Raw genomic sequence first — 23,964 nt, forward strand, 5'->3', positions numbered from 1 at the left:
TGGCAAGGCACCACTGGAGAGACGCCGTCCCCATGAGGAGGTGCTGCAGGTAACCCAGCTGCAAGCTGGGTGGCCAGTGGCAGTGGGGTTTGCTTGATTGCGCTGTCATCAATCCTTGTTCTCTGGTCCATCCTCTTGGTGAAAATAGGTGACTATGTGCCATTTGTGCAAGAAGAAGGGAGAGAGATGGCACTGGCTTTACTGAGCCACTGTCATCAAGGAAACACCTCTGGCCTTCGCTGTGAAACTATTCTTATCATCACCTAGAAACTGACCCAAACATCCAACAGCAGAAAGAAAGAAAAGGGTGGTAGAGGGGGCAAGAAGGCATCGATTCCAGGCTGAGGCAGAGTGGGCACAAGCATGGCAGTGCCAAGCCATTAGGAAGGTTGGTTTAGGGGGGGGGGATGGTTTAGGAAGGGCCTGAAGCGGGGGGTATGGCGAGTGCAGCTGGAAAGAATGGCAGTTGCCACGTAAAAGCTGTGAACTTTGAGAGAACCCAAGGAGTGAGGACTTAAGGAAACAATGAAAGGCTTGGGGCCTCTGCTTCTGGGATAATCCAGTGCACTATTCTCCCCACACTCATGTGAGGAGAGCCCAGTTGCAAGGCACCGTCACCATCCTGAATTCAATGGGGAACAATGAGCCACGACAAAAGGGACTCCAGGATAGAGGTTTTCAAACTCTCTTTAGGATTCTTCAAACTCTATTCCCCCTCCCAGGTCAGCGTTTTATAAAACCGATTGCACGGCGCTTCTCTGGTGATGGAGGACGGGCAGGAGGCACCCCCTGTTCTAGCACTGTCCTTACAGGGCCACACAATGCCAAGGGGCACAGTCCAAAGACCACAGAGCTTGAGTACAAGCACCTTTTACAAAGCTGAACAAGCCACCCCAAGAGTTCCTAGAGGCCAAGTGCTCCTATAGAGACGAACAGTTCCACTTCCTGTTGCCACATTTTTAACTATTTATTGAATGAGGCAGTAATAGACAGAATGGAAAACAACACAGAATCCATGCTCTGCTACTTGGGTTTTGCTTTTCTTCTTCGTCTCAGCAACTTCTCAAACTATTAGGAGGTTATTTCACCACAAAGGAATACGGACTTTAAAGCCCCTGGACAGCTTCACAATGACGATAAAAAATAATAATTAAAAAAATAACAAATTGTAGAACTAGGACTGTTTATATGTAAATTTCCCTTCCCTCCCCCTATTACGTACAGAAAAAACATACAAAGAACATTGGATAGTTTTATATAAAACAAGCAAATACAAGAATCAGAAACTTTTCTCAAAGGCTGAGCAAGACGTGAATAATCTTTTAATGTCGCATAAAAAAAAAAACCACATTAAATACACTATCACACATGGGGGGCCGAGAGGAGGGGGGAAGAGTTGTCCCTGTACTCAAGGAGCGAGATTTGGCCTGTCGAAAAGTCAGGTGAATTTAGCCACTGGAGACTCAAGGCTTGCAGCTGAGAAATCACAGAATTTAAGTTCCAAAGAACGCCCTGACCAATCAACACGCGTGAGGAGGAAGCTGGGCGGGGCCTGGGCCCACCAGGATGCACCTGGGAAAACGGCAGGGTCCCTTCTGAAAGAGCCCCATCCAGGAGCACATTGAAACACCATCAGACCTTTTCTCTTCCAATGTCCCCACTGTGATGGCCGACGTTCCTGAGCCAGCTGCCCCAGTCAGCTCCAGTCTCCTCTCTGTTAAGCTTCAGAAAGTTACAGGAAAGGAGAAAATTGCTCCCACTGGTGTACTCTGGTCTTTGAAGGTTGTTTTTCTCCCTCCATCCTTTCCCCTTCCCACCCCTCCCACTTCCCCCTCTCATTCTCTCCCCTCCACAAGCACACGTAACGCGCACACACTCCTCAAACCCTTAATACTTCTGTCACCTTCAGTTCATATACATGACCAATTCAGGACTGACCTTCAAGCCAAAGCAACAATTTAATATCATGAGATCAAGGTTTCCTGGGAAGGGGAGGAGATGGGAGGCTGAGGAAACCCCTCTTGTCCCTGCCTGGGAGCTTCAAGGACATTCACCTGCCTGTGGCAAGGTCAGCACCTGGGCCAGCCCGGGGAGAATCTCAGCTGCCAGACCACGACGCCCCTGGACCTTGCAAGCACAATTTCTGGGCCCTGCTCTGGAACCTCCTTCCTCAGGTGAGTCCAGCAGGGAGAGTTCTGGGTGGCCACTGGGAGGCAGCTTTGGTGAAGGCCATGGTCACCTCCACCTGAGTTTGTCAGTAGCTCAACGCATGACCCTGGTATGAACAAAAATCAGGTGACTGTGTCTGGCCACGTACCCTACACCCACTAAACTGGGTGAATTATTTTTTCCACAGCGCACCTTGATTTCATACAGATAATTCCATGCGGGTTTCATATATATATATACATATATACTTTATATATATATGTAAATGTGTATATCCATATGTACACATATACATATATTCACACTCACACATACACACACATAAGTATACATACATGTTTTCGCAGAAAGAAGTCCTGCCACAATTTGGCTTTTTGGGACAGTGAAACTGACAATGCAGTATCTTACTCCACCAATCCCAGAAAATCAAGAGTGGTGCTTTAAAAAATGCAGTTCCAAAATCCGCTGCCTTTCTTCCTTTTTTAAAAAAGGGGTAACAATACTTTTCTTCCAAAGTCGAGAGACTTAATTCCATTTGATTGCACCTCTGCAAATGCGTAAAAAATGCTGAAGTAGACTAGAAAACAATGCCATGATATGGCTGCGTGTCACTGTTCCAACGTCACCACTTCCACAGCTTGGCCGTCCATAGTGACTGTGCTGTCTGATATCCTGGTGGTCACAGGGGCCATGGCCACCTGCACCGGCCCGTTGCCCTGGGCGAGGCTGGTCACCACCGTCTGGTACATGCTCACGGGTATCTGGACCAGTCCTGGGGAGACAAAGGGGAGACCGTTGACGGGGAGCGGGCTGAGCTGCCCAGATGCTGGCTAGACACGGCAACCAGCTCCAGGATCACTGCAGTCTCAGGTAATCGCATCCTTACTATCCAGGCACAAATACATCCCTTTTTTCACCCCATTTTGATTCTTTAAAACGGAGTATCGGGAAAGAAGAATTAGGAGAAATTGTGGAAACGTGCCTCAGAGCAGGGCCTCCCTAACTTGCCAAGAGAGTACCCTGCCTGCCGCCAACTTTAGGAAGCACAGCTCATGGGGTATGAATACCCCCTGTCCCCACAAGCCCATCGCTCTATCTCCTTCCTCTGCAGGAAAGGCCACCATTATTTTTCTTTGATATTCTGCTACGCTGACTTTCTTTTCTTTTCTTTTTTATTGGGGAAGGGGAACAGGACTTTATTGTAGAACAGTGTGTATTTCCAGGTCTTTTTCCAAGTCAAGTTGTGGTCCTTTCAATCTCAGTTGTGTGGAGGGTGCAGCTCAGCTCCAAGTCCAGTTGCCATTGTTAATTGCAGGGGGTGCAGTCCACCATCTCTTGCAGGAGTTGAACCGGCAACCTTGTGGTTGAGAGCCCACTGGTCCATGTGGGAATCGAACCGGCAGCCTTCGGCGTTAGGAGCACGGAGCTCCAACCGCCTGAGCCACCGGGCTGGCCCCCTACACTGACTTCTTCAACCCTCTTTCTGTTTATGTTCAAGTTCCCTCAGCTTGAAAAAATGTCTCCCTGAATCCTATCCTGTCTTCTGGCTAGTGTCCCTCCACCTCAGCGTCAGCTTATTTAAAAACAAATGCCTAGGTCATTAGTTTTCTGATTTTAGATTTCACAAACCAGTAAAAATTTTAAACACATTTTGGGGTCAACTGAAAAAAAAAAAAAAAAGACCCCAACTACCTCACCATTATTTCACAGTAAAAAGGATGGTTTACCACAAAGAAATCAAAGAAAAGGGCAGTCCTTCTTAAGAAGGGAAAAGTTCATAATTTTATATGATATATTTAAAAAAAGGATTTCCGACTAAATAAGGCAGAACCAATGCACATATCAAACTCCTATTCCTCCTAAAACGAAAATTATGGTGAAGGGGGCAAAAGGGTATCTATCAAGGACAGATGTCAACATATTTTTGGAAGACACAGAGCAAATGTAAAGTGGTTCTAACTTATCAGAGAGGTGGAAGCTGCACCTGTCCGTGGAGGCCTCGCTACTGCAGAAAGAGTGGATGAGGCGAGAACAGGAATTGGCCGCGTTTGTATTCAATTGATTGGACCAGTAGGGCCCCCCAACCCCAACACACAAACCTCTGTTGAGAGAACATCTGAAGTTCATCTACCTTATTGAAAACGGGACCAGGAGAGGCCCAAGAAAAGTGAGAGGGACATTTGGCAGGTGGGCGAGAAGAGACAGTGAAAACTCTGGCCTGCTGCCTACTGCTTACCCTGGGGCCCGAGGTCACCTCGCTCTGCCCTGCGCACCATGACAATGGGCTTTCAGGGTCTTACTCTTTAGGAACACAGAAGCATAGACAATGTGGGGAGCAGAAGAAAATAAAAACAAATGCCCCTTCAGAGATGAAAGATCATAAAAATGAGGTGCTCTTATTTAAAAGGAATATGAGAAGATTCTAAAATACTGCAGAAAGAAAGAAAAGTCCTATCCAAAGATCTGGGAATCATAATGTTGTTGGATGTCTCGAAAGTGAGCCTGGAGGCTAGAAGATGATGGAGAATGCCTTCGAATGTCCGAGAGAACACGCTTTCAGCCCAGAATTCTATAGCCGGCCCATGAAAAATGAGACCCATATCAATTAAGGGGGGGGCAGAATCAAGACACCTGCAGACTTGTAAGGGCGCTACAAATCGGCTCCCCCAGACACACCTTAGGACGCTCTGAAGGATGTGCTCCACAGAAGTGAGAGAAAACTCAGAAAGAAGTGGCCTGGGATGTAGGAGACAGAAACCACTGCCGAGAGCTCGGAGGCAGGATGAGGGGTGCCCAGGACGAGGGCGGTACAGCAAATCTGCGAGGACAGAGGGGGCCAATGGCATGAACACATGGGAGAGAGTATCGAGAGGGAGTTTGCAGAATTGGGTAGAACTGGTGATTGCTGCTTAAAAAGTAGAAGGAAAAAAGCAAATATTAACCATAAAAATTATAATATACTTGTCTTGGCAGTGAACATTTTTTATGTGATTATAATAATATAAACATAAAAACTGAGTTATCAAACAATTGGAATAATGTCTCAACTTAAGAAGTGATCATATAAGATTATTATTTAGAGCAGTGAAGCTACATACCAGAAAAAAGAGCATGAAGTGTTGGCCTTGGGGTACCGTATTTTTTTTTTAAAAGGCTGCCTACCGTGTTTCCCCAAAAATAAGACGTCTTATATTAATGTTTGCTCCACAAGACGCATTAGGGCGTATTTTCAGGGGATGTCTTACTTTTTCATGTATAACAATCTACATTTATTCCAGTGCACTCATGTTATCTTCTTCTGGAACATGGTCATAATGTACCAAATGCGTCCGTCTGGCTGACGATCTCAACTGCGGGCTTATTTTCGGGGAAAGTGAAAATAAGACCTACCGTAGTCTTATTTTTGATATTTAGGATATATCACTTTTATGAAACTAAAACTTTATTTTTAAAAGGGATGTTTTACCAGAATATTTTCTAATGCAAAAAAATCAAACATAAAATAAAAGGTTATTTTACAATGTGAAATTGTATCTAACTGTTTTCTAGAGGTAAGTGTTGCCAGTTTAGGAATACATATTTGTGATGCAACAGGAGGGGCTTAGTGTTCTGCTCTGATGAGTCATTTTTGGACATCCCGGCCCATCCTGTGCATGTTAACAGGAGTGGAAGGCACAGCCCACCATCCCTCATACTTGAGACGCTGGGGCCTAAAAAGAAGAGGAGGGGAGGCCAGCCCACTCGCACGAGGCTGGGGGCAAAGCAGGCCAAGGGGCCAGGCTGCGGCTTCGGAGGTCTGCGGTTCAATTTCTCTCATGTAGACCTTTGCAAATGGCTCTGACATGTCTCTCATCAATTCGTCTTTCAGTTCACCCCTCCTGCCTCCCAAGTTATCTTTCTAGAACATGTCACGTCCCTAATCTCCAACTTTCCAAATCCCACGCTGTTACAAAGGTTCTCGAGGTCTATAAGAAGTCCCAATGCTTGGCATGGTATTCAAGACAGTTCATGATCTGCCTCGAGCTGTCTGCACAGTCTCATTTCCCTCACTCCCCGACAGGTACCCTGTGCTCTAGGCACCACCCCAGATTCTTCTCAGCTTCCCAACAGCTGGTCATACTCCTTTCTCTGGGCTTTGGCTCAAGTTGTGCACCACCTGGAGTCCCGTGGCTCCCCATCCTTCCCCTTTAAATCCTGGTCCAGTGGTCCCTCCTCTTGGAAGCCTGCCCCCGTCCCAGCCCCAGTCAGTGAGGAGAGTGGCCTTCTGTGGATGCTCAGTTAGCAAGGACGCAGTGTGTCATCTGGCCTGGCCGTGTTCATGAGGGTAGACAGGCCTTCCCACTTGACTGAGGCTCCTCCAAGGCCTGGCTGACTCTGGTTCCTGCTCCATTCCCCACAGTACTGACAAGCACAACACGTGCCATCAGGTGGCATCAGTGCAGCCTCCGGGGCAATAGGCCAGGGGAGGCTACTGGGGCCTCAACCCACGTGCGGCTGGGCCCTGCTCCCGACTCCAGGCTGCAGGCATGAGCCTGAGCGTACGTGAGGACCATACACCCGCTTCAATCACCCAGTGTATCACCGTTTTCATCCCCTCTTCTGATCAAAACAGGCAAAGTTAATGAAGTGACCCAAAAAACATGGTGGCAAAGCCAGGATAACTGTGTAATCCTCCAAAGAACCCACAGCAGCAAATGGCAATCAAAACCGAGGCAAAGATCAGTCCCATTTCATTGCTCTTGCTTCTGAGCTTGATTCAGTCCCAAAAGCTCCAAACTTGGGGAACAAGTCCCACACTTTACTCATACAGTAACTACTGTGTGTGAGCAGAGACATTTTTCCTAAATGTGAGCCACTGTCCTGGCGTAGGCCTGGGGTGGAGAGAAACTTAAAGAAGCATCAGGTTCAATCTCTCTCACCCTGGTTTATGAAGTATTTGAGTTCCCTATGATGTGGGTCCATGTGCAACACTATTGAAATAGTTTGTAGTATCACGGAAGATTTGCCTTAAATTAAAATGGAGCAAGTTCAAACGCAAAAATACATATTGTCTGATACTGCTATAAGCAGATGATCTTTAGCACAAAAACTACCTTGTTGCTCTCTTTTACAACTTTTCAGCGCTTTCCAATGGCCCATGGGACTTTCCAAAGTTCAAGTGCCTCTGCAGGTACTTAAACCCTTCATGTCAGCCCCTGCTGTTGGGTCAGCCTGGTGGTCCATGAATCACCACCCACTTTATACTCGGCCAGGTGAACTACACGACTGAGGTTCTCAACACCTTCCCCTACCCCACGACGTGAATACACCGTTACTTCTGCCTGGAATGACCACCCTGGGCTTGTTCCTTGAGTGGGCTCCTATTCTTCTGTCAACAGTCAGCTCCTCCTCCACCAGGGCTGCTCTTCTCGGGAGCTCCCACAGCACGGTGCACTGGCCTCCATGGAGGCAGCAGTCCTATTCATTATCGCTGTTTGCGCGTTCTGTCTCCAGGGAGACTGTGAATTCCTTAAGGGAGCGACAGACACTCCATCTTTGAGTCCCTAGCAATCAGCAGGAGCTCAATAAATGTTTCCAACACTCTTGGGTGAAACCTACCTTCTGCGATTTCACAGTTGTCTGTCCTCGGACTGAGTGATGGAACTGGATGAGTCTAAGGGTGCATGGGGGCCCAGTCCAGAAAAGAGCAATATCACAATGACTGCATTCAGGACCCATCCAAATAAAACCATTTTACAAGATTTCATCTTCTGTACTTCACCTCACACGCAGGGAAGGAGTAAATTTGGTCTCTATAACTGGGTGACGAAACGACTCCCACACAGAGCTGTCTCGAGAATAAATAACTAACGGGTCACAGTGACTACATACCTGCAAAGCTTTTCAGAGGGAGAAATTCCACATACAGGGATCATTTCATAACCTCAAATACCATGAAATCCCAACCCACTATTTTCCACAGGCAGTTTCATTCTACCTCTACCTTAAAAAAATGCATTAGCATCCCATTGTGGGGATTTTAGAACGTGTCTCTCTCTCCACACCCACACCCACTCTCCTCCCACACACAGCCATTTTGACATGGATTAGAGTAAATCGTCTCAGTGTCTCTGACCTAAAAGCCTTTATGTCCATGGTGAGGAAAGGGGGGAGGGGCCTGGAAGCTTGGAAACCCAGCACGCACTAAGTCGGCCGGCTGCCCTTGGAGGAGGAGATGATTAAATGCTGAGGTACAGTAATCAGGCTGGGACTGTCCCCCACATCTGCTCAGCCTGCCCCTGATTAGCCCTAATCTCGAAGGCGTATGTTAATCTAAGCTTGTATTCTGGGTCATTTCAATTGATTAAGTAACAGGAAGCCCTTCAAATTCTGCTTTAAGGGCTTGATGTTCTCCTTTTTGTTTTTCAGAGACCGTGTACAATCCTAGTAATAAGACTCTCTTGGCATTTGTAGAGCACTTTTCAAAGCCCTCTTACACCCACTGCATGTCATTTGATTTCTGCTAAGACCTTGGAGAAGCAGGCAGGGCATGTATTCTTCCCTTTCACAAATGACAGGCAAGCTCCTTTGGCAGAACCACAGACGTATCGTACAGGCACATACTTATAAGTCTCCCAATCTCTAGTACTCGAATCTTCAAAGCTGTAAGAAACCTTAGAGTTCATTCAGTTTAGTAAATCCAATCCCCTTCCTTTTTCTTTAAACTCAAAAGTAAACGGATACAAAGTATTTTTAAAACAAAAAAAAACATGGACCTAGAGAGACTGAGCGGTTCTTTCTCTCTCGAGTTTTTCCACGCAACAGAACATCCTACCCATGGACCACCGTGGCCAGCAGGGACCCGGAAGGGAGAGCGCTATCTTCTTGCACTCCCTGCTGCGTCTCCTCACAGGCTTCTTGTAAGGTTCACAGAACTGGCCAAAATGGGAAAAGAAGCCAAAGGGGACTCAGGAACTCCAGGTCCCAGCACAAGGATTTCCTTGTCAAACAGCAGTCAGACCAAAATCCCTGGAGGACCTGCTGGCTCCAGGACCACATTTCCCTGTAAGAGCCAGTGAGACCTGACCCTGCTCTATTTTTCTACGACTTGGGTATCATTCTTGAGTCAGACACAGTCCTCCCACTCTTCTCCCACCTCAACAAGTGGCAAGTACATCCTTCCAGCTGCTCAGGTCCGAAACTCTGAAGTCAAGTCCTCTTTGACTTCACATGCAATACATCAGCAACTCCTGTCTACGCTTCCTGCAAATGCAAACACAGACTCAACTACATTGACTGCTGCCACTCTAGACAAATGCCTACCACCTCTTGCCTGGACCATGCTTTAGTTTCCTTTGTGATCGCCAGGCTTCAGCCCTTGCTCCACTGCAGTCTGTTCTCCACACAGTAGCCAGAGGGATCTTCTAAAATTTCCACACGAGGTGATGGATATGGGGACATGCTCTGAAAATTCAGGCCATTTGCTCACATTAAGGGCTTGGCCTTGTTTTATGTGAATCAGGAGGCCGTGAGGTTTCATGGTGGTGTGTCTCTAATGGCGGCACCGCGAGAGGCACCAAGGAGAGGAACTTTAAAGGCTGGGTCACAACCTGGCACATGCTGTGATTTTATCATTCCTGACCTCTCCTCAGGTAGCGAGTTTTATCACTTACCTGCTGTGCAATGGAGCGCACGCACGTGCACACATGTGTAATAAATGGAATTTATTTTTCCCAAGACTAACTTCTTTTAGTATTCTGAGATTTGATGAATAAGTCTATATATCACAGCTAGCTAAGTCTTTTTGAAATATTATTTGGCAATGGCCATCCCATCCCACCAAAACAGGGACACACACACACACACACACACACACACACTTTTGGTGGTTCTCTAAGGGAAAAGTAAAGTCCAAATAGTTAATAGTTGAGAAATTACATCAGCCTTTCCCACGAACACTCTATATTATCCCTTCATTACAACCATTGTTTTCCCCTCATCACGACATGTATTTGCTCAGACAGAACCCTTGGCCTAGAATGATCCCCTGCCAACGTAAGTCCCATTCTTCTAACAATTTCCACGTCGTTCATGGGGTTATCCCAGACAGAACAGCCCACGAGGCTCTCTCCCTCCTGTGACTTCACTGCCTCTATAGTTCATTTGGCATCAGCTCTGTGTGAACCTGTTTCCAAGTAGTTACTCTTTTCCTCTGTATAAATCTGCTCAGATTGTTGGCATAGATGCGTAATAACTGAATATGACAACTGAGCAGGTTCTTCCTGATTTTCAGAACCTTGATTCCATTCCCATTAGCTTTGGCCTCCACAGACTAAAGTATCTGAAGCTTGTACTCGGCTCCCGAAAGAAGCAGGGCTTCTCCACAACCACATTCTTGAGGAAGTGCGGCCAAATGCTGGATGGCAGTTCCGGGGCATTTTACGTGATGGTGCAACAGGCTGTCGTACTTAGTTTCCCAATTGGAAAGACCTCTACGTGAATCGTGGCTGTGCCATCCAATGGCTTGTGAGCCTCGCTTTCCTCACATGTGAAACCGTGATCACTCATTTCACAGGCTACAGAGGCCTAAATGTGCTGACCTAAGGAAAGTCTGGCACAGCCCTTGGCCTGCAGTTGGTACCCAATAAATGGCAGGGACTTTTCAAAGATGACTCTGAATAAGAGGTTTGATGAAGTCTGGTTGGGGTCACCGATGTTGGCCTAACGTTCTCAGAAAACAGAAAGGAACGCAGAGACAGCACAGATCCCCTTTCAGCCGCGAGTGGCTCCTGCCAGGAAGCACACCATTCGCCAACGGCCTCCAAAGATGTAAAGTAAAGATGAGAGATAAAAGCCATGAAATCAGGGCAGATGGACTGACGGGCAGCTTCCTTTCTGAAAGGCAGTGGTGGTCAGAACTGGCACTGGCTCTGCACCGTCACATATGAAATAGCTGCCGATTCTGTGCACTGGTAAATAAATACTCCAGACTGAACTATTAATCAATATTAGGGATATTAAATATATGATCAGGGACAGTGTGATATGAGGTCATCACTCTGATCAATTTCTAACCTCCTCCAAAAACTAACGACATAGGCTCAAGATCAGAGCTGCAGGCCTGGTCAGGGTCAGCCAGAACCGCAGACTGCCCTCCCCCCACCCACTCCACGACAAGATAGAGCAGGACAGACGGCCTGAGGAAGAATGGGCCTTTCATTTGCCCTCACAATCTGGGAAACCTTTGGGAATTGTTGTTTGCTGTAACTGAATCTTTCAGCCCAAAGGCCTTCCAAGTTGGTCATGGAAATATCTTTAGTTGGGAGAAAAATATTGATAGATGTAAGAGAAAAGTAGAGAGCTAAACAAATAAATTATCAAATAAACACAACTGTGGGTAGAAGAGAAATAATTCTTAAAACCCAAAGGAAAAATTTACAATGTAATGCCTTCTGTAGTTTATGGACGTGAAAGCTAACTATATGTATCAGGAAAATATTGGCTTAAATGGGGAACCAGAAGATTGTGACTGGAAAGGTTAGGAATAAATAAATAAGAGATGAAACCATGTATTGTTATTACCTAAGCAACTTGTGCAGTTTTTAAAGAAACCATCAAGAATATCAACAGGTATTTCTGGTGACAGGCAGAAGGGAAGTCCTTCAAAAAATGTCATTTGCAGGCCTGGAAGGAAACTGACATCAGGGGCTGATGTCTAAGGAAAACAACCATTATATGAGAAAGTAGGCATGCTCTGTACTGGTGTAGAAATGGGAGAACATGCAAGGAGATCAGGGAAAGAAGCTAGTCCAGGAGGCAGGCGGCAGACCGAGGCTGAGAATAACAAACAAGGACCAGATGGAAGGGACAGATATAGGACAAGAAGGAAGGTCATGAAAAGAACGTCAGCATCAGATGAAAAGGAGATCCAGGTAACCCTCATGATAGTAACAAAAGGGGGAAACAGAGGAAAAGCATTTCTTTCCCAGTGGTTCTGTTTCTGCTCTATTAGCTGCTTCCAGGGCATTTACGCTTCCTTTTCTGTGTTTTCTATGTCCATGGCTTTTGGGGCATTTAAGGGATTTATGGATTAAAATCTGTACCACATTCGGCAAGTACTGAATATTCTCACGAAGCCAATAGCAGCCTTCGTGTAACAGGCACTTCTGCGCATCCAAGGTTTTCTCTGCATGTGCTAGACAAGCTCACGCCTCATCGGGAAAAACTCCTTTCTGGAATAACTTTCATAGCAATGACTCTGCCGGGTAGGGCAGTGCCACTGTGTCCTTGGCCTGATTTTGCAGACCTCAGGGAACTCCTCTCGCCCCCGTAAGCCAGATGTTAAAAATGAATCCATTTTCACTTTACTAGTGAAATGTATTTCAAAACATAGTTTGGAGATGTAATTTCACAATTTCCTCCTGGAGTTACTGGAATGCCCGGAACCATGAATGAAATCGGGGTTGTGTGCTTCAGTGTTCAGAACCACTGTGGTTTATTATCCTGCAGACTGAGCCCCCAATGGGGGGTTGAGCCAGCTTGACTCCAAAGCCTGCTGATCTGACCAAGAGGACTTTAACCTGAAATGGCAGGAGAGGAAAGTGTCCAACTGAAGCTTGTTACGTGCTTGCAAGGACAGCTGGTCCGAGTGTACTGAGCTGGGCAAGAGGAGAGTAGTACATTTCCAGAAGAAATCACGGGAAGAAGGGTGGGACCAACACTCACGGCCTCCAACGTCTATGTACCAGTGGACGGCGTATGGGCAACGTGAGAGTTACCTCCAGAGTCAGTCACCAAACTGTCTGAGTTGACAATAGTCAGGGGTGGACATGAATAGGAGGCTCAATTGGGAAGAGCCCAGAATTAGGAACAGAGATTTCTGTTTCTGTTACTATTAACATTTTCAAATTTGTTACTGTAGGAAATCTCAAATAGGCACAAAAGGATCGCCTAGGACAAGGAATACCTCACCCTGGTGTGCCCGCCATCCAGCCCTTGCCTGTTCTATCTGAACAAGGTTAGACTGAAGCAAAGAAGCTCCCAACGATGCTCTGATTTTTCCACTCTTAGCACAATTTGTAGCGTACCATTTAGAAAACGAACCAACTTTCTGAGAGCATATAAAGAGCAGCGTTAGATTTGTTGTAGGCAGTGACACTCCCGAAGACAGCTGATTAGAAAGTGGAAATAAACGGACAGTTGTAGGGTTTGACTGTCACATAGAAAGAAATCTATGTCAAAAAACTTCATTTTGGTAAAGTATTTATCCTGCCTTTCCTATCTGGACTGTATTTAGCATAAGCAAATTGTTAACGAAGACAAGTTCTTTATAAAAGAATGCCAGCTAAGAAAGGCAGAAGGAATGATGACATTAGAGAAGTCACCATCTTGTAACCCTTAGGGAAATAATAATCTATACAAAATCATTAGTGTTTACTAAAACCCCCAGGTGACGGGTGGTGAGGACTACAGGCAAGGAATTCCACCACCGCAGGAAGCAGCGCCTGGAAGGGCAGCTGCTCACTTCCTCTCCCCTCCAGCTGCTTCCTTCTTTCTCCAAAGATGACGCCCCTGTGCCTTCTCAGTCAGCACCCGCCTGCACTGGGCACAGTCTGCCTGCCATACAGAGGCCCGACAATAACACAGAACTTTGAAAAAGCACTGGGCAGGATGGGCCACCAGACGTGCTGTGGAGGGGCACGCACTGCTGCGGGGGCACAAACTGTCTCTGACATTCGCCCGGGAAGGGTTTTATAAACATGCCTTCAGCAAATAGCCAGCACACTGACTGCTAACGGCATGCACGTTTATAAAAGTAGATCTTACAGTCAGCTCTTAGTTGAGCCGAAGGGAGGGTAGTTCACATCCCCCATATTGCCCTCTAAACTGGAATTTATGATGTACTTTTCTTGGAGCAGACTGATTTTCCTAATTATGTCTTCCTTAAGCTAATATGAACACTAATTTGTATTCCTTACGTATTCAGCAGCTGAGTGGGGGTGGAAGAGATGGCCCAGGCTTAGGCTGGCTTGCTTAGAGAAACTGTATAAGGATTTAAAATGTGTCACGATTAATCTGCATGACAGATAAATCCGTACGTGGCAACTAAGAGTTGACTATATTTATATTTATAAAATTGACAGGCCACTTCTGTCTCATAGGGTTGCTATGAGGATAAGTAACATTAAATTTACATGATTTAAGTTAAGAAAGAAGACATTGTCTAAATTGGAGGTGGTATTGTTATTTCATACAGGTTCTCTCTCAGGAGTCAAAGGAACCATGTAGCAGCTACTAGAGGCAGACAAATGGAGGAAGCAAGATGAAAGGTCCTGCCTCGGTCCCCAGAGTTGCTGAGAAGGGAAGGGGTGCCACCAGCTCAGGGTGCCCCGCTGGGAGTGTTGTGCACACTCCACGTTGTGCGAAAACGAACAATTCACACCCACACTCTTGGCCCTGAGTATTTACGTGCCTTCTTGTTAATCAGAAGCAGTGTTTATGGAGAAAAGCGCCTTCCAGTCAAACAGTAGGGTCATAAAGGAAGGGAAGGCCAGGGAGCAGGGCAGCTGAAAGTAGACATTCCTAAAATTAAGGTCCTTTCTCATGGTTACAATCCATTATTATAATTATAATCATAATAATTATTGTTATTATTTTGCAAGCGGGGGAGCAAAGGGGAGGAAGGACATGAGACTCCCGGAGGAAAAAAATGGAAAGGTACAAAGGTAAAGATCACCGTCTAAGTAACATGGTTTGAAGGAGTTGTGCCAAAACGTTAAAGTAAACTTCCTTTTCTCCTTCCAACAAGGCTGAAACAGAAACGCCAAGGCTTACTGAAGCAGTCGAGACATTTCGAGGTTCAGACCAACCTCTGAAACCGCGCTGCCCACTGTGACAATGGATAATGTTCCATCTGTATGCCGGCCAATATGGTGGCTACAGAGCACTTGAGATGAGGCCGGTGTGATTGAGGAACTGAGTCTTTCATTGTATTGGATTTTAATTCACTGAAGTTTAAACAGCCAGAGCGCAGCTCTATAACCTTTCCAGAGCATCACCAATGTGCTTCAGTCGTGCACACACTATAGAAGATGGTAAGAGTTGCCTTTATTTAGACGGAAACTCAATCTGAAATTGCATGCTCTGCATTCACCTAAAATATATTTTCCTGCCATTTCCCTTATTTACATCACAGGTTTTTTTCCTTTGCTGGCCTACCCCATCACCTTATTTTAACAGCAACCCTCCCACCACTGCGCCCAGGTGAGAAATTTCATCAGCATTTGAGAACAATACAGTACAGCTATACATTACAGCGCTATGAGCAGTTAGGAGAGGCCGGGCCCCGCAAAGGCAGAAGAATTGCTGGATGCCTCTTTCCGAGCCAATCTGATAGCAGGGGCTTTGTAGTCTCGCTCAGAGCACTGTCTCAGTTTCCATATATAGACCCCTTCAAAGATTCTCAGATCCAACTGCTAGCTTTACAACAGAAAAGATGTTTTAAGCAATTTCACTATGAAAGCCCCATTTAGGCTCAGAAAATCTCTAAACTGGGGACTTTCTAATAATGAAGACTTGCTGTAATTACAACGTCACAGGTAATTGTGCTGACAAAGCCAAACCAACATGTCTCCTTGCTTGGCCTTGGCTCTCAGTCTGACCAAAAGGAGGAGAAAAGGTGCTTTGTGAGGAGCAGATGTGCAGTGGGAGGCCCCGGGGAAGCAGATCTGTTGAATGAAGCAGGTGCCTCTTAGACATTCACTTTCCTGATTCCAACCACAGCTTCCCTTCATTTGATACCCTGGCTCTTGGCAGGAGGACGGAGAGAGCATCACACAAAAAGGAAGCATGTTTATCCTGTTCAGATTACTGCTCTGCCAGACTGCTGCTGCTGCTGGGTGCTGCACATTTGCTCTTTATTAAGCAAATGGTAGATCTGGGAAGTGAATCCCTGTATTTACACAGGTAACCTGAGAGCCAGAGGGCCCCAAACCATACTGGCTGTGATGTGCAAGCTATTAGAGTTAATAACAGTGCGCTGACATTCCTTCAAAATCCTAATGGAAGCATAAATAAAAAGAGGAAAGTCCCCTTTACCCAAGAACCTTGAAAACTTCACTCTGAAGAATTTTTCCCGTCATGAAATTCTGGTTCTTGTGCGAACAGTGATTAATCCTCCTTTTACACGCTCAATTTTAAAAAACCCACTTTTTCATCTACATATTGAACAGAAATGACTCCAACTAAACTTCTCCAATCATGGCTCTGGGTTTGGTATGCTAAATAAATAATAATAATAAAAATCCCTTTACAGAATATTACCTGCAGTGAGGCACCAAGATTCTGTCTTGGTTACAAGGAGCTGGAATTATCTAAGACCAGAATCTGTCTTTCGATAACAAAGACTCAGAAAGATCTGGGGACCTAAAGGGAAGGAGAATGAGATCACGAAACATGTAACTTGGCCTTGAGGTCACTGGGGTTGGAGAGGAGACCATGGTCAGTGGTGTCCACCTGCCAGATGGCAGGCACCTTCTTGGGAATCTCTGTCCCGAAGCCCTGGCCGGAGTCCTCTGCCCAGAATGTCCCTGGTTCATCAAGCTTTCCCAAGCTGAGACTCCCTGACACGGTCAGAACAAGGAGCAGAGGAAGGTAGGCCAGTGTGGCTTGACAACATGTATTAATTCCCTCTGGAGCCCTGAGGAGCCAACTCTGGAGGCATTCAGCTTCTAACATGGAAAACATCAAAAAGTGACATCTGACGGACATGGCAACGCTCAGATGAGTCCTAAGAATAAAGACCAATGTACCGTGGCCTAACATTTCACTGGAAAAGGCCCTCTTTTTTCTCCTGCCGTCTTTAAATCTTCAAATAGCAGAGCGTAGATTAGCAATTCCTGGTGTACAAATCACGAATGCCTAAAGCTGCCCAGTTCATAATGGTATCGGGACTTAACACACCCCCTTTGGACTTGCAGACTCGACAAGGAAAAAGATGAATCTAAACCCACAATGACATTTTTCAAGAGACAGTCCTGCTCCTTCTGAAGGTATCCACAGGTCAGCATCTTGGCAGGAGACAGACAGAGGCACCAAAGAACCCTGACAACTGGAAACCCCTCCGGCTGTGGGGGCTAAGCCTGATGAGTGACAAGAAAGGCCTGGAAATGTGGAGAAGGGAATCTCAGTCTCATCTGCCCTGGCACGCCTGAGGGACAATATGCTTCCATGAGTAACAGAGGCTTTCTGAAGCAGGGCTGCTCAGCGTGAGATGACTACCTCTTCCCTCCAAATGGAGGCTTAGCGGACCAGATCCTAAGAACGTGTCCGGAAGTGCTAAGAGTGAACTCTCTGAAGATGAGCTCCCTTCCCATTCAGAGTGTTTAATGATACTCCCTGCAGTAGCAGTAAGCAGTTACAGTCTGCTCATGGTATCCTAGGCACGAAAGAGAGTAGGACCAAATATTCTTTGCTGTCCCTAAAATTAGTGACATCAATGTATTTCCCTCGATGCAGGAGACTAGGGAGTCAGAAAAACTGCCCCTTCCCTCCGAGAGCTATTCCGGAAATCGTTTTGGACGTCAGGTCATTAGGAAGGGAGTAAGGAAGGAGGACAAGCTTCAGTGCTGTGAAAGGGCAGAGAACTGTGCATGCCTCTGGGTATTCTAGAAGCGAGAGCTCCACTACCCATCTCCACGGTCCCATTTCTTAGAAGCAGCCATGCTTCACTGTCAAGTCTGGAATTTATCCAATAGGAATGTCTTCTTGCAACCTTGTGACCCACCAGACTCTGGCTATTTGGCCCTTTTTGGGGTCAGTGTAAATCCATTAGAGAGCCTGGCTTGAAGATGCCTGTATTTTGGAAGAGAAATTTGTACTTGTGAGCCCTCGAAGGGGCCTGGGTCATGAATAAAGAGACTAGGAAGTGGGTCTAGGTGTCACCACTGACTCCTGTCTCAGGTTTTCCTGCTTGGGACTCTGCAGTGCACACAAATAGGCCAGTGCTTCTTGCAGCAGCCCTGCTGCCCAGCTGTTTACTGGCTGTGGATTACTGCAGTCACATGGTAGTGTTTTTTTTGTGTTTTTTTTTTTTTAGTAAAGCCATGCTGTCCATGAGCTGAGAAGGTCACAGGGAGGCAAGGCTCATGAAGTATTTGTGCTGCCAGAGTGGGCACGACTTGCCAGGATACCACGGCACTTTTGCTATGCACTTTGGATCAGGGCTATCCCACAGAACTTTCAGCAATGGCGGAAGTGTTGTACACCTACACATTCCATTGCAGTACCCACTGGCTACTCGTGGCTATTTAAATTTAAATGCGAGTAAGTTAAAATTCAATAAAAAAATCCAGTACCTTAGGCCATGGTTATTGAGCCCTTAAAATGGGGCTAGTGTGACTGAGTAACTGAAATTTTAATTTATTTAATTTTAATTAACTTGCATTTAAATTCAAAGAGCCACACATAGCTAGTAGCTACCATATTAGAGACCATACCTTCAGATCTTGGGTTTTGACACCATTTATTGATTTGCTTCTGCTAAGATTTACAGGATACTGACTTTTAAAGTGAGTGAAATATGGCTATGACCATTCCTTAAAATAATCCTGTAAAACCAAGTAAGAGTTTAATCAGGTGAATAAGAAAGACAACGATTTTCACTTGTTTTACACCTTCTTTTACTTCCCAGGTTGGACGGGATGGCAAGAGGGAATGCAAGGGAAAGAAGGGAGCTCCCGTCTGGCGAAAGAAAGTAATGGAGATGGGGTTTTGGTTTCCAGTTTCACCATTTAGTAGCTGAGTGACCGTGGGCAAGTCCCACCTGAGCTGCCTCTGCAAAGCAGGGCTCATAATCTCTGTTCCGCTCACCTTACTGGATGAAGGTAGAATAATGCACAGAGCTCATAGTGGTAGTAGTGAGGGGGTAGGAGTGTACTGGACAAAGAAAAGGAAGGCTAGAGAAAGAAAAGGATGAAGGTCCTGAATAATTATGCTCCATGCTTACACACATAGTTAAAAGGCAAAAACAGAGCAAAACTGGAACAGTTATCTATCTTCCTGGCATGACATCTACCAACATGTTCCCAGAGTGAAAACCATTCATTAGCTGACTGAAGTGGGGAACCCTGTCTGCAGAGAAAGCGTGTTTCCCACAGCGGCCCGTGGAGGACATGGGAAGCATCCTGCTCAGAGGAGCTGCATGCAATTAGCTCCCAGCACAGCGCCAGGGCCCAGGGAGCCCACCACAGCCCGGGCAAAATGAGCTTTGTTTATGCATAAATGAGCCCGGGCATAAATGAGCTCTGTTTATGCACTCACATCTCACCTCTCTTCTTTCTGAGCTACAACTCAGAGCTCTCCTTATCTTCTTTGTTCTAGGAAGTAATCTTTTCAGGTCTCTGAGTATGCCCTCCACCCCCTCCATTTCAAAAAGCCCTGTGATTCCAAAGGGGAACAGCTGTGAGACAGATGCATCTTCGTTTGCTTTTTCTTACAGGACAGGCAATGCTTCAGCACGGTCTGACACCATCCTAGTACTTAGCTTCCCTTCAGGTCCCCTGTCAGTGGCAGAGGGCCATTTATTTACCTCACAGGAGGATGGCCTAACAGCCCACAGCTGCCACAGGCGCTAATGTCTGGGGACTGCAGGAGGACTTGCAAGCCGAGGTCCTCGGCTCACACACAGCACTGTTGCTCAGGGCCTGCCAGCTTCAAGCCCTGGAGGCACTGAACTCACCATTTTTTGGATTAACGGTACAAACAGCATCACAGTATCAAAGAGTGCAACATCTTTTTAAAGCTCTTATCGTGCTTCACGGGGACTAAAAATGCACTCTTACAATAAATCTTGATTCAATACACTTATTTACTTCAACTTGAATTAAAATACTGAGGCAAACAGTGATTTAATGTACTCTAGAATAGTCTATCAGCACTTTTTTGGGGGGGTGAGGGGGAGTAACATTGATATATTTCCTAAATTAGCTTAACATTTACATGTCCACTGACTTTTGGGAACAAGTCCATACACTAATGTGTCCAGAGAATGAAGAGCACAGAAAAAAGGAAGAATGCGAGATGCATTTTATACTTTATCACAATGAGGACTGGCATTTCGTCTCTTATTTTTAAAGAAGAGCTGGAAGAGGAGGACATGGAGTACGTAATGAAGGATGATGGCGGCGGAGATAATAGTGAACAGTGAAGAAAGCCACCCTTCACGATGGAAGCTGAAATGCAATGCAGCTGTGAGAGCTGAGGCGACAACGCCATTAGGAGTAGCAGAGGCCATGCTAACCACTGCAAGCCACGTGCTGGAGGAGAACAGCAGTCCCCGCCCAAGGAGCGAGCCGCGGCCAAATGCAGGAGCCATTCAACAATGTCACCTTCGATCAAAGTTCCTTCCATTTCCTTCACTCCAGGTTACAGAGGGCTCTGACTATTCCCATTTTTATAGTATTCACCTCTGGAGCACAAACCCTTCACTGGTGTAACGTAAATAGGTGGATCTGTCCTGCAGACGGGAAAGCAGGGTCTGCAACAGCACTGCGCACTCTGTGCAACTTAATGCCTTTGGGAGAACGATGGAGAAACGGATGCTGCCACTGATAATGTCAGGCTCCCAGCTCATCTATGCGCCCAGCACCATGCTAAGCACTTTACAGGAATCATTTTGTTTAATGCTCACAACTACCTTATGAGCTACCTCATGGAACTACCATTATCCTCATTTTACAGTTAAGGCTCAGAGATGTTAATTTGCCTGCCCAAGATCACACAGCCTGGTAGTGGTGCAGCTTTTAGCGGATCCAGCTAGGCCTGCAAGTCCTCCCATTTCCCTTGCCCCACCTTTTATTCTCAGCTCTGTACCAGATACCCACAAAGTTCAATGACTCTAGCCACCACTTTATATGGCAGAGGTTCTTCATCTTTTTTGGGAGGTGGGTGTGGGGAGATGGGAGATGTCTCTGATCTATTTGTACATCTGATCAAAGCTATAGATCCCAGAAAAACACAAAAACTTTTTGTATAGAATTTCTCAGGGTCCACAGACCTCAGTGAAGGATGCCCTAATATTCTTATAATACACATCAAGTAGTATTTCATAGAAAATTAACACACACACATTGCCTCCTTTGGGTCCAGCTGGGTTTACCCTTTTATAATCAGTACAGAAAAGACCTTTCCGTCGTCCTGTCTCACTCGGGAGGCCCTTGCAGAATAGGAATGTGTGTTCCAATCTCTCATGCAAGGACCCCACCCAAGAGCCCTGCTTCCTTATCTGAACTTCATGTTTCTATCCTCATCCATCAACTCTTACATCCCTCTTGCTAAAAAGATCTATTTTTAAAAAAGATATTCCAATGAACACAGATGAGATGAAATGCAATTGGGGAAACACATATTTTAGAAAGTTTTTAATAAGGTCCAAGAAAACTAGGGAGGTAAAAAGGCAAAGATATGTTCAGTGTGAAGGTAAGACAGAATTAAAAAAAAATAAATTATAAAATTGACTTAGTTTGATTTGGTAGTTGGAATGGGTAGTAAAATGTTCACTTGTTTTATATATAGTGCGACAAGACTGAGTGTGGTCTGTTAGTAGTTGTAGGAAATTCTGTGGATGACTCTTAAGGGGGAACCGCAGCAGCAGGACTGCCGCCAGGGCCAGGCCAGAACAAAGAGGGGGGACATGTTGCCCTCAAGAGAATGAGAAGGACTGCTCTTCCTGTAAGTAAATGTTAATGCCTTGTAATCAGCTTTAATTTTTAAGCAGACCCAGCCCTCTGGTCCATTTCCCTTCATTCAGGGGATGAGAAAGGTAGCTGGCTCCAGATCTTAACCAGGACAGCACAAGTAATGGACGGTCTCTGGGTGTTGGACGAGGGACAAAGATGCACATTCCAAACTCTCTGGGGGAGCCCATCAGGGCTGGAGGCAGAGTCAAGGGGAAGGTGCAATGAGGAGCAGAAGCAAATTAGCTGCCAACTTGCTCCAGGCAGACACGTACACTTTCCTGAGCCCTTTGCTCCATGCCCCAGCCCGACCACCTTGGTCTCTATTTCCCTAGAGACAGGGAAGGCTGAAAGAGCCCCGGCATCAATTGAAGGGCAGGAGGGCTTGAACAGAGGCTTCCAGGTGAGGAAACAACTTTTCAGCTCGGTTTACTTCCTTCTGAACATCATCTACTCTCCCCCAATGTCCCCTGGTCCTAAACAGCAGCCACCCACCCCTCCTCAATCAGATGAAAATAAAAAGACATGTTCACTAATTGCAACATGGTCTTCTCTCTGAAAATACTTGTCTGACAGCCAGCTGCCAACTGGTTGGTTCTGTGAATTCTGCCACCGGAGAAACACACAGGGCCCCTGCAGGCTAGTAAAGGGCATGTGAGCATGCTCAGAGGGGAGGGCTGCTTACTGGGCGGGGAGCACTCGGCAAAGAAACCACCAGCGCATCCCTACAGCCATCAGGAACAGCTGGGGCAGACAGGCGCTGTGGCAAGTGGCCTGTGGCAGGGGTGAGGAGAAAGGCCTGACATTCCCACTCTTATTTGTTCAACATCAGGGGACAGCCATCTCTCCACTGGTGGAGTCCAGGCAGAAACCAGCTCATACCAAAGGGAGGTATCATAGCAGAGTGGTTTAGAAACAAGTTGACTGAATTCAAATTCCACTTCTGCTGCTCTCTGTGTGAACCTGGTCAAGTTACTGAAGCTTCCTGTGTCTCAGTTTCCCCACATATTAAATGGGGGTAAGAATATTTACCTCATAGGTTTATTTTGAGTTTTAAACAAGTTAATCCATGTAAAATACTTAGCAGACTGCTTGTACATAGTGGGCATTATATAAATGTTAGTTAAAGAAATAAAATTAACGGGACAATGGAATTGAGAAGAATACAATGTCAATAGTGGAAAAGAAGGCTGATGTTCTATCTCGAAGTACTCCATAAGTGGGGAGTGCTCCACTATCATCTTTAATACAAAACACGAAACAGAAGAAGTTGGGGGAAAAAAGAAAACTAAAATTTCAAAGTGCAAGAAGTGGGCCCCCACAGAATTCTGAACAAACAGAATGGACAGCCACAGTCTCTTAGCCTAGAAAGGCACGCCTGGTTTGTCACTGTCTGAGAAAGTGAGAACCATCGCAGGCACAGAGTTCCTTATCCAATTCACCTGCTTCCCACCCCGGGCCATCTCTGTAATGACGGACACTCCCCAGAAGCTAGATCCCCAGCAGCATAAGTCGCCCAATCCCCTAACCCATTCAACTGAAACACAATCTCTCCGTCATCGTTTAGTACACATAAAACCAACACAGCCTCTATCATTAAACCAAAAATAAATGCTCCCAGGATAGTGTTATTAGAAATTCACACCACGGGATATTGTTCAGTACCATAGCTGTTGTATAATCAAAGGCTACATGTCCCGTACCCCAGGGAAAGCTGGGGTAGGAGAGGAGAAAACTTTTATTAGTTAATTTTATATCTTATTAGCAGTTCTGTTAAAAGGCTTGGTACGATTTTTAAAAAAATGGCTAAAATAAGCCTTATTCTTCTAGATAAGCTTTTTTTTTTTTAATTAAAGGTTATTGGGGTGTGGGTAAGCTTTAAAATTAAACTAGGGGCGGCTGGATGGCTCAGTTGGTTAGAGCGCGAGCTTTGAACAACAGGGCTGCCGGTTTGATTCCCACATGGGCCAGTGAGCTGTGCCCTCCACAACTAGATTGAAGACAACAAGCTGCTGCTGAACTACTAGTGGGGCGGCCGGATGGCTCAGTTGCTTAGAGCGTGAGCTCTCAACAAAGTTGCTGG

At 46.0% G+C, this 23,964-nt stretch overlaps 1 protein-coding gene across 5 annotated transcripts in view; it reads right to left on the minus strand.

The window, feature by feature from the left end:
• Nucleotides 1-1,305: 1,305 nt before the first annotated feature.
• The window catches only part of NRF1 (nuclear respiratory factor 1), a 115,320-nt gene continuing 92,661 nt past the window's right edge, over nucleotides 1,306-23,964 (minus strand). For all 5 annotated transcript variants that reach the window (XM_033098929.1, XM_033098932.1, XM_033098930.1 and 2 more), the window contains one exon: nucleotides 1,306-2,941. In XM_033098929.1, coding sequence (XP_032954820.1) covers nucleotides 2,778-2,941 — 164 coding nt within the window. In that variant the 3' untranslated portion in view covers nucleotides 1,306-2,777. The remainder of the gene's footprint in view (nucleotides 2,942-23,964) is intronic.

This window comes from Rhinolophus ferrumequinum, chromosome 26 (assembly GCF_004115265.2).
Source record: "Rhinolophus ferrumequinum isolate MPI-CBG mRhiFer1 chromosome 26, mRhiFer1_v1.p, whole genome shotgun sequence".
NCBI lineage: Eukaryota > Metazoa > Chordata > Mammalia > Chiroptera > Rhinolophidae > Rhinolophus > Rhinolophus ferrumequinum.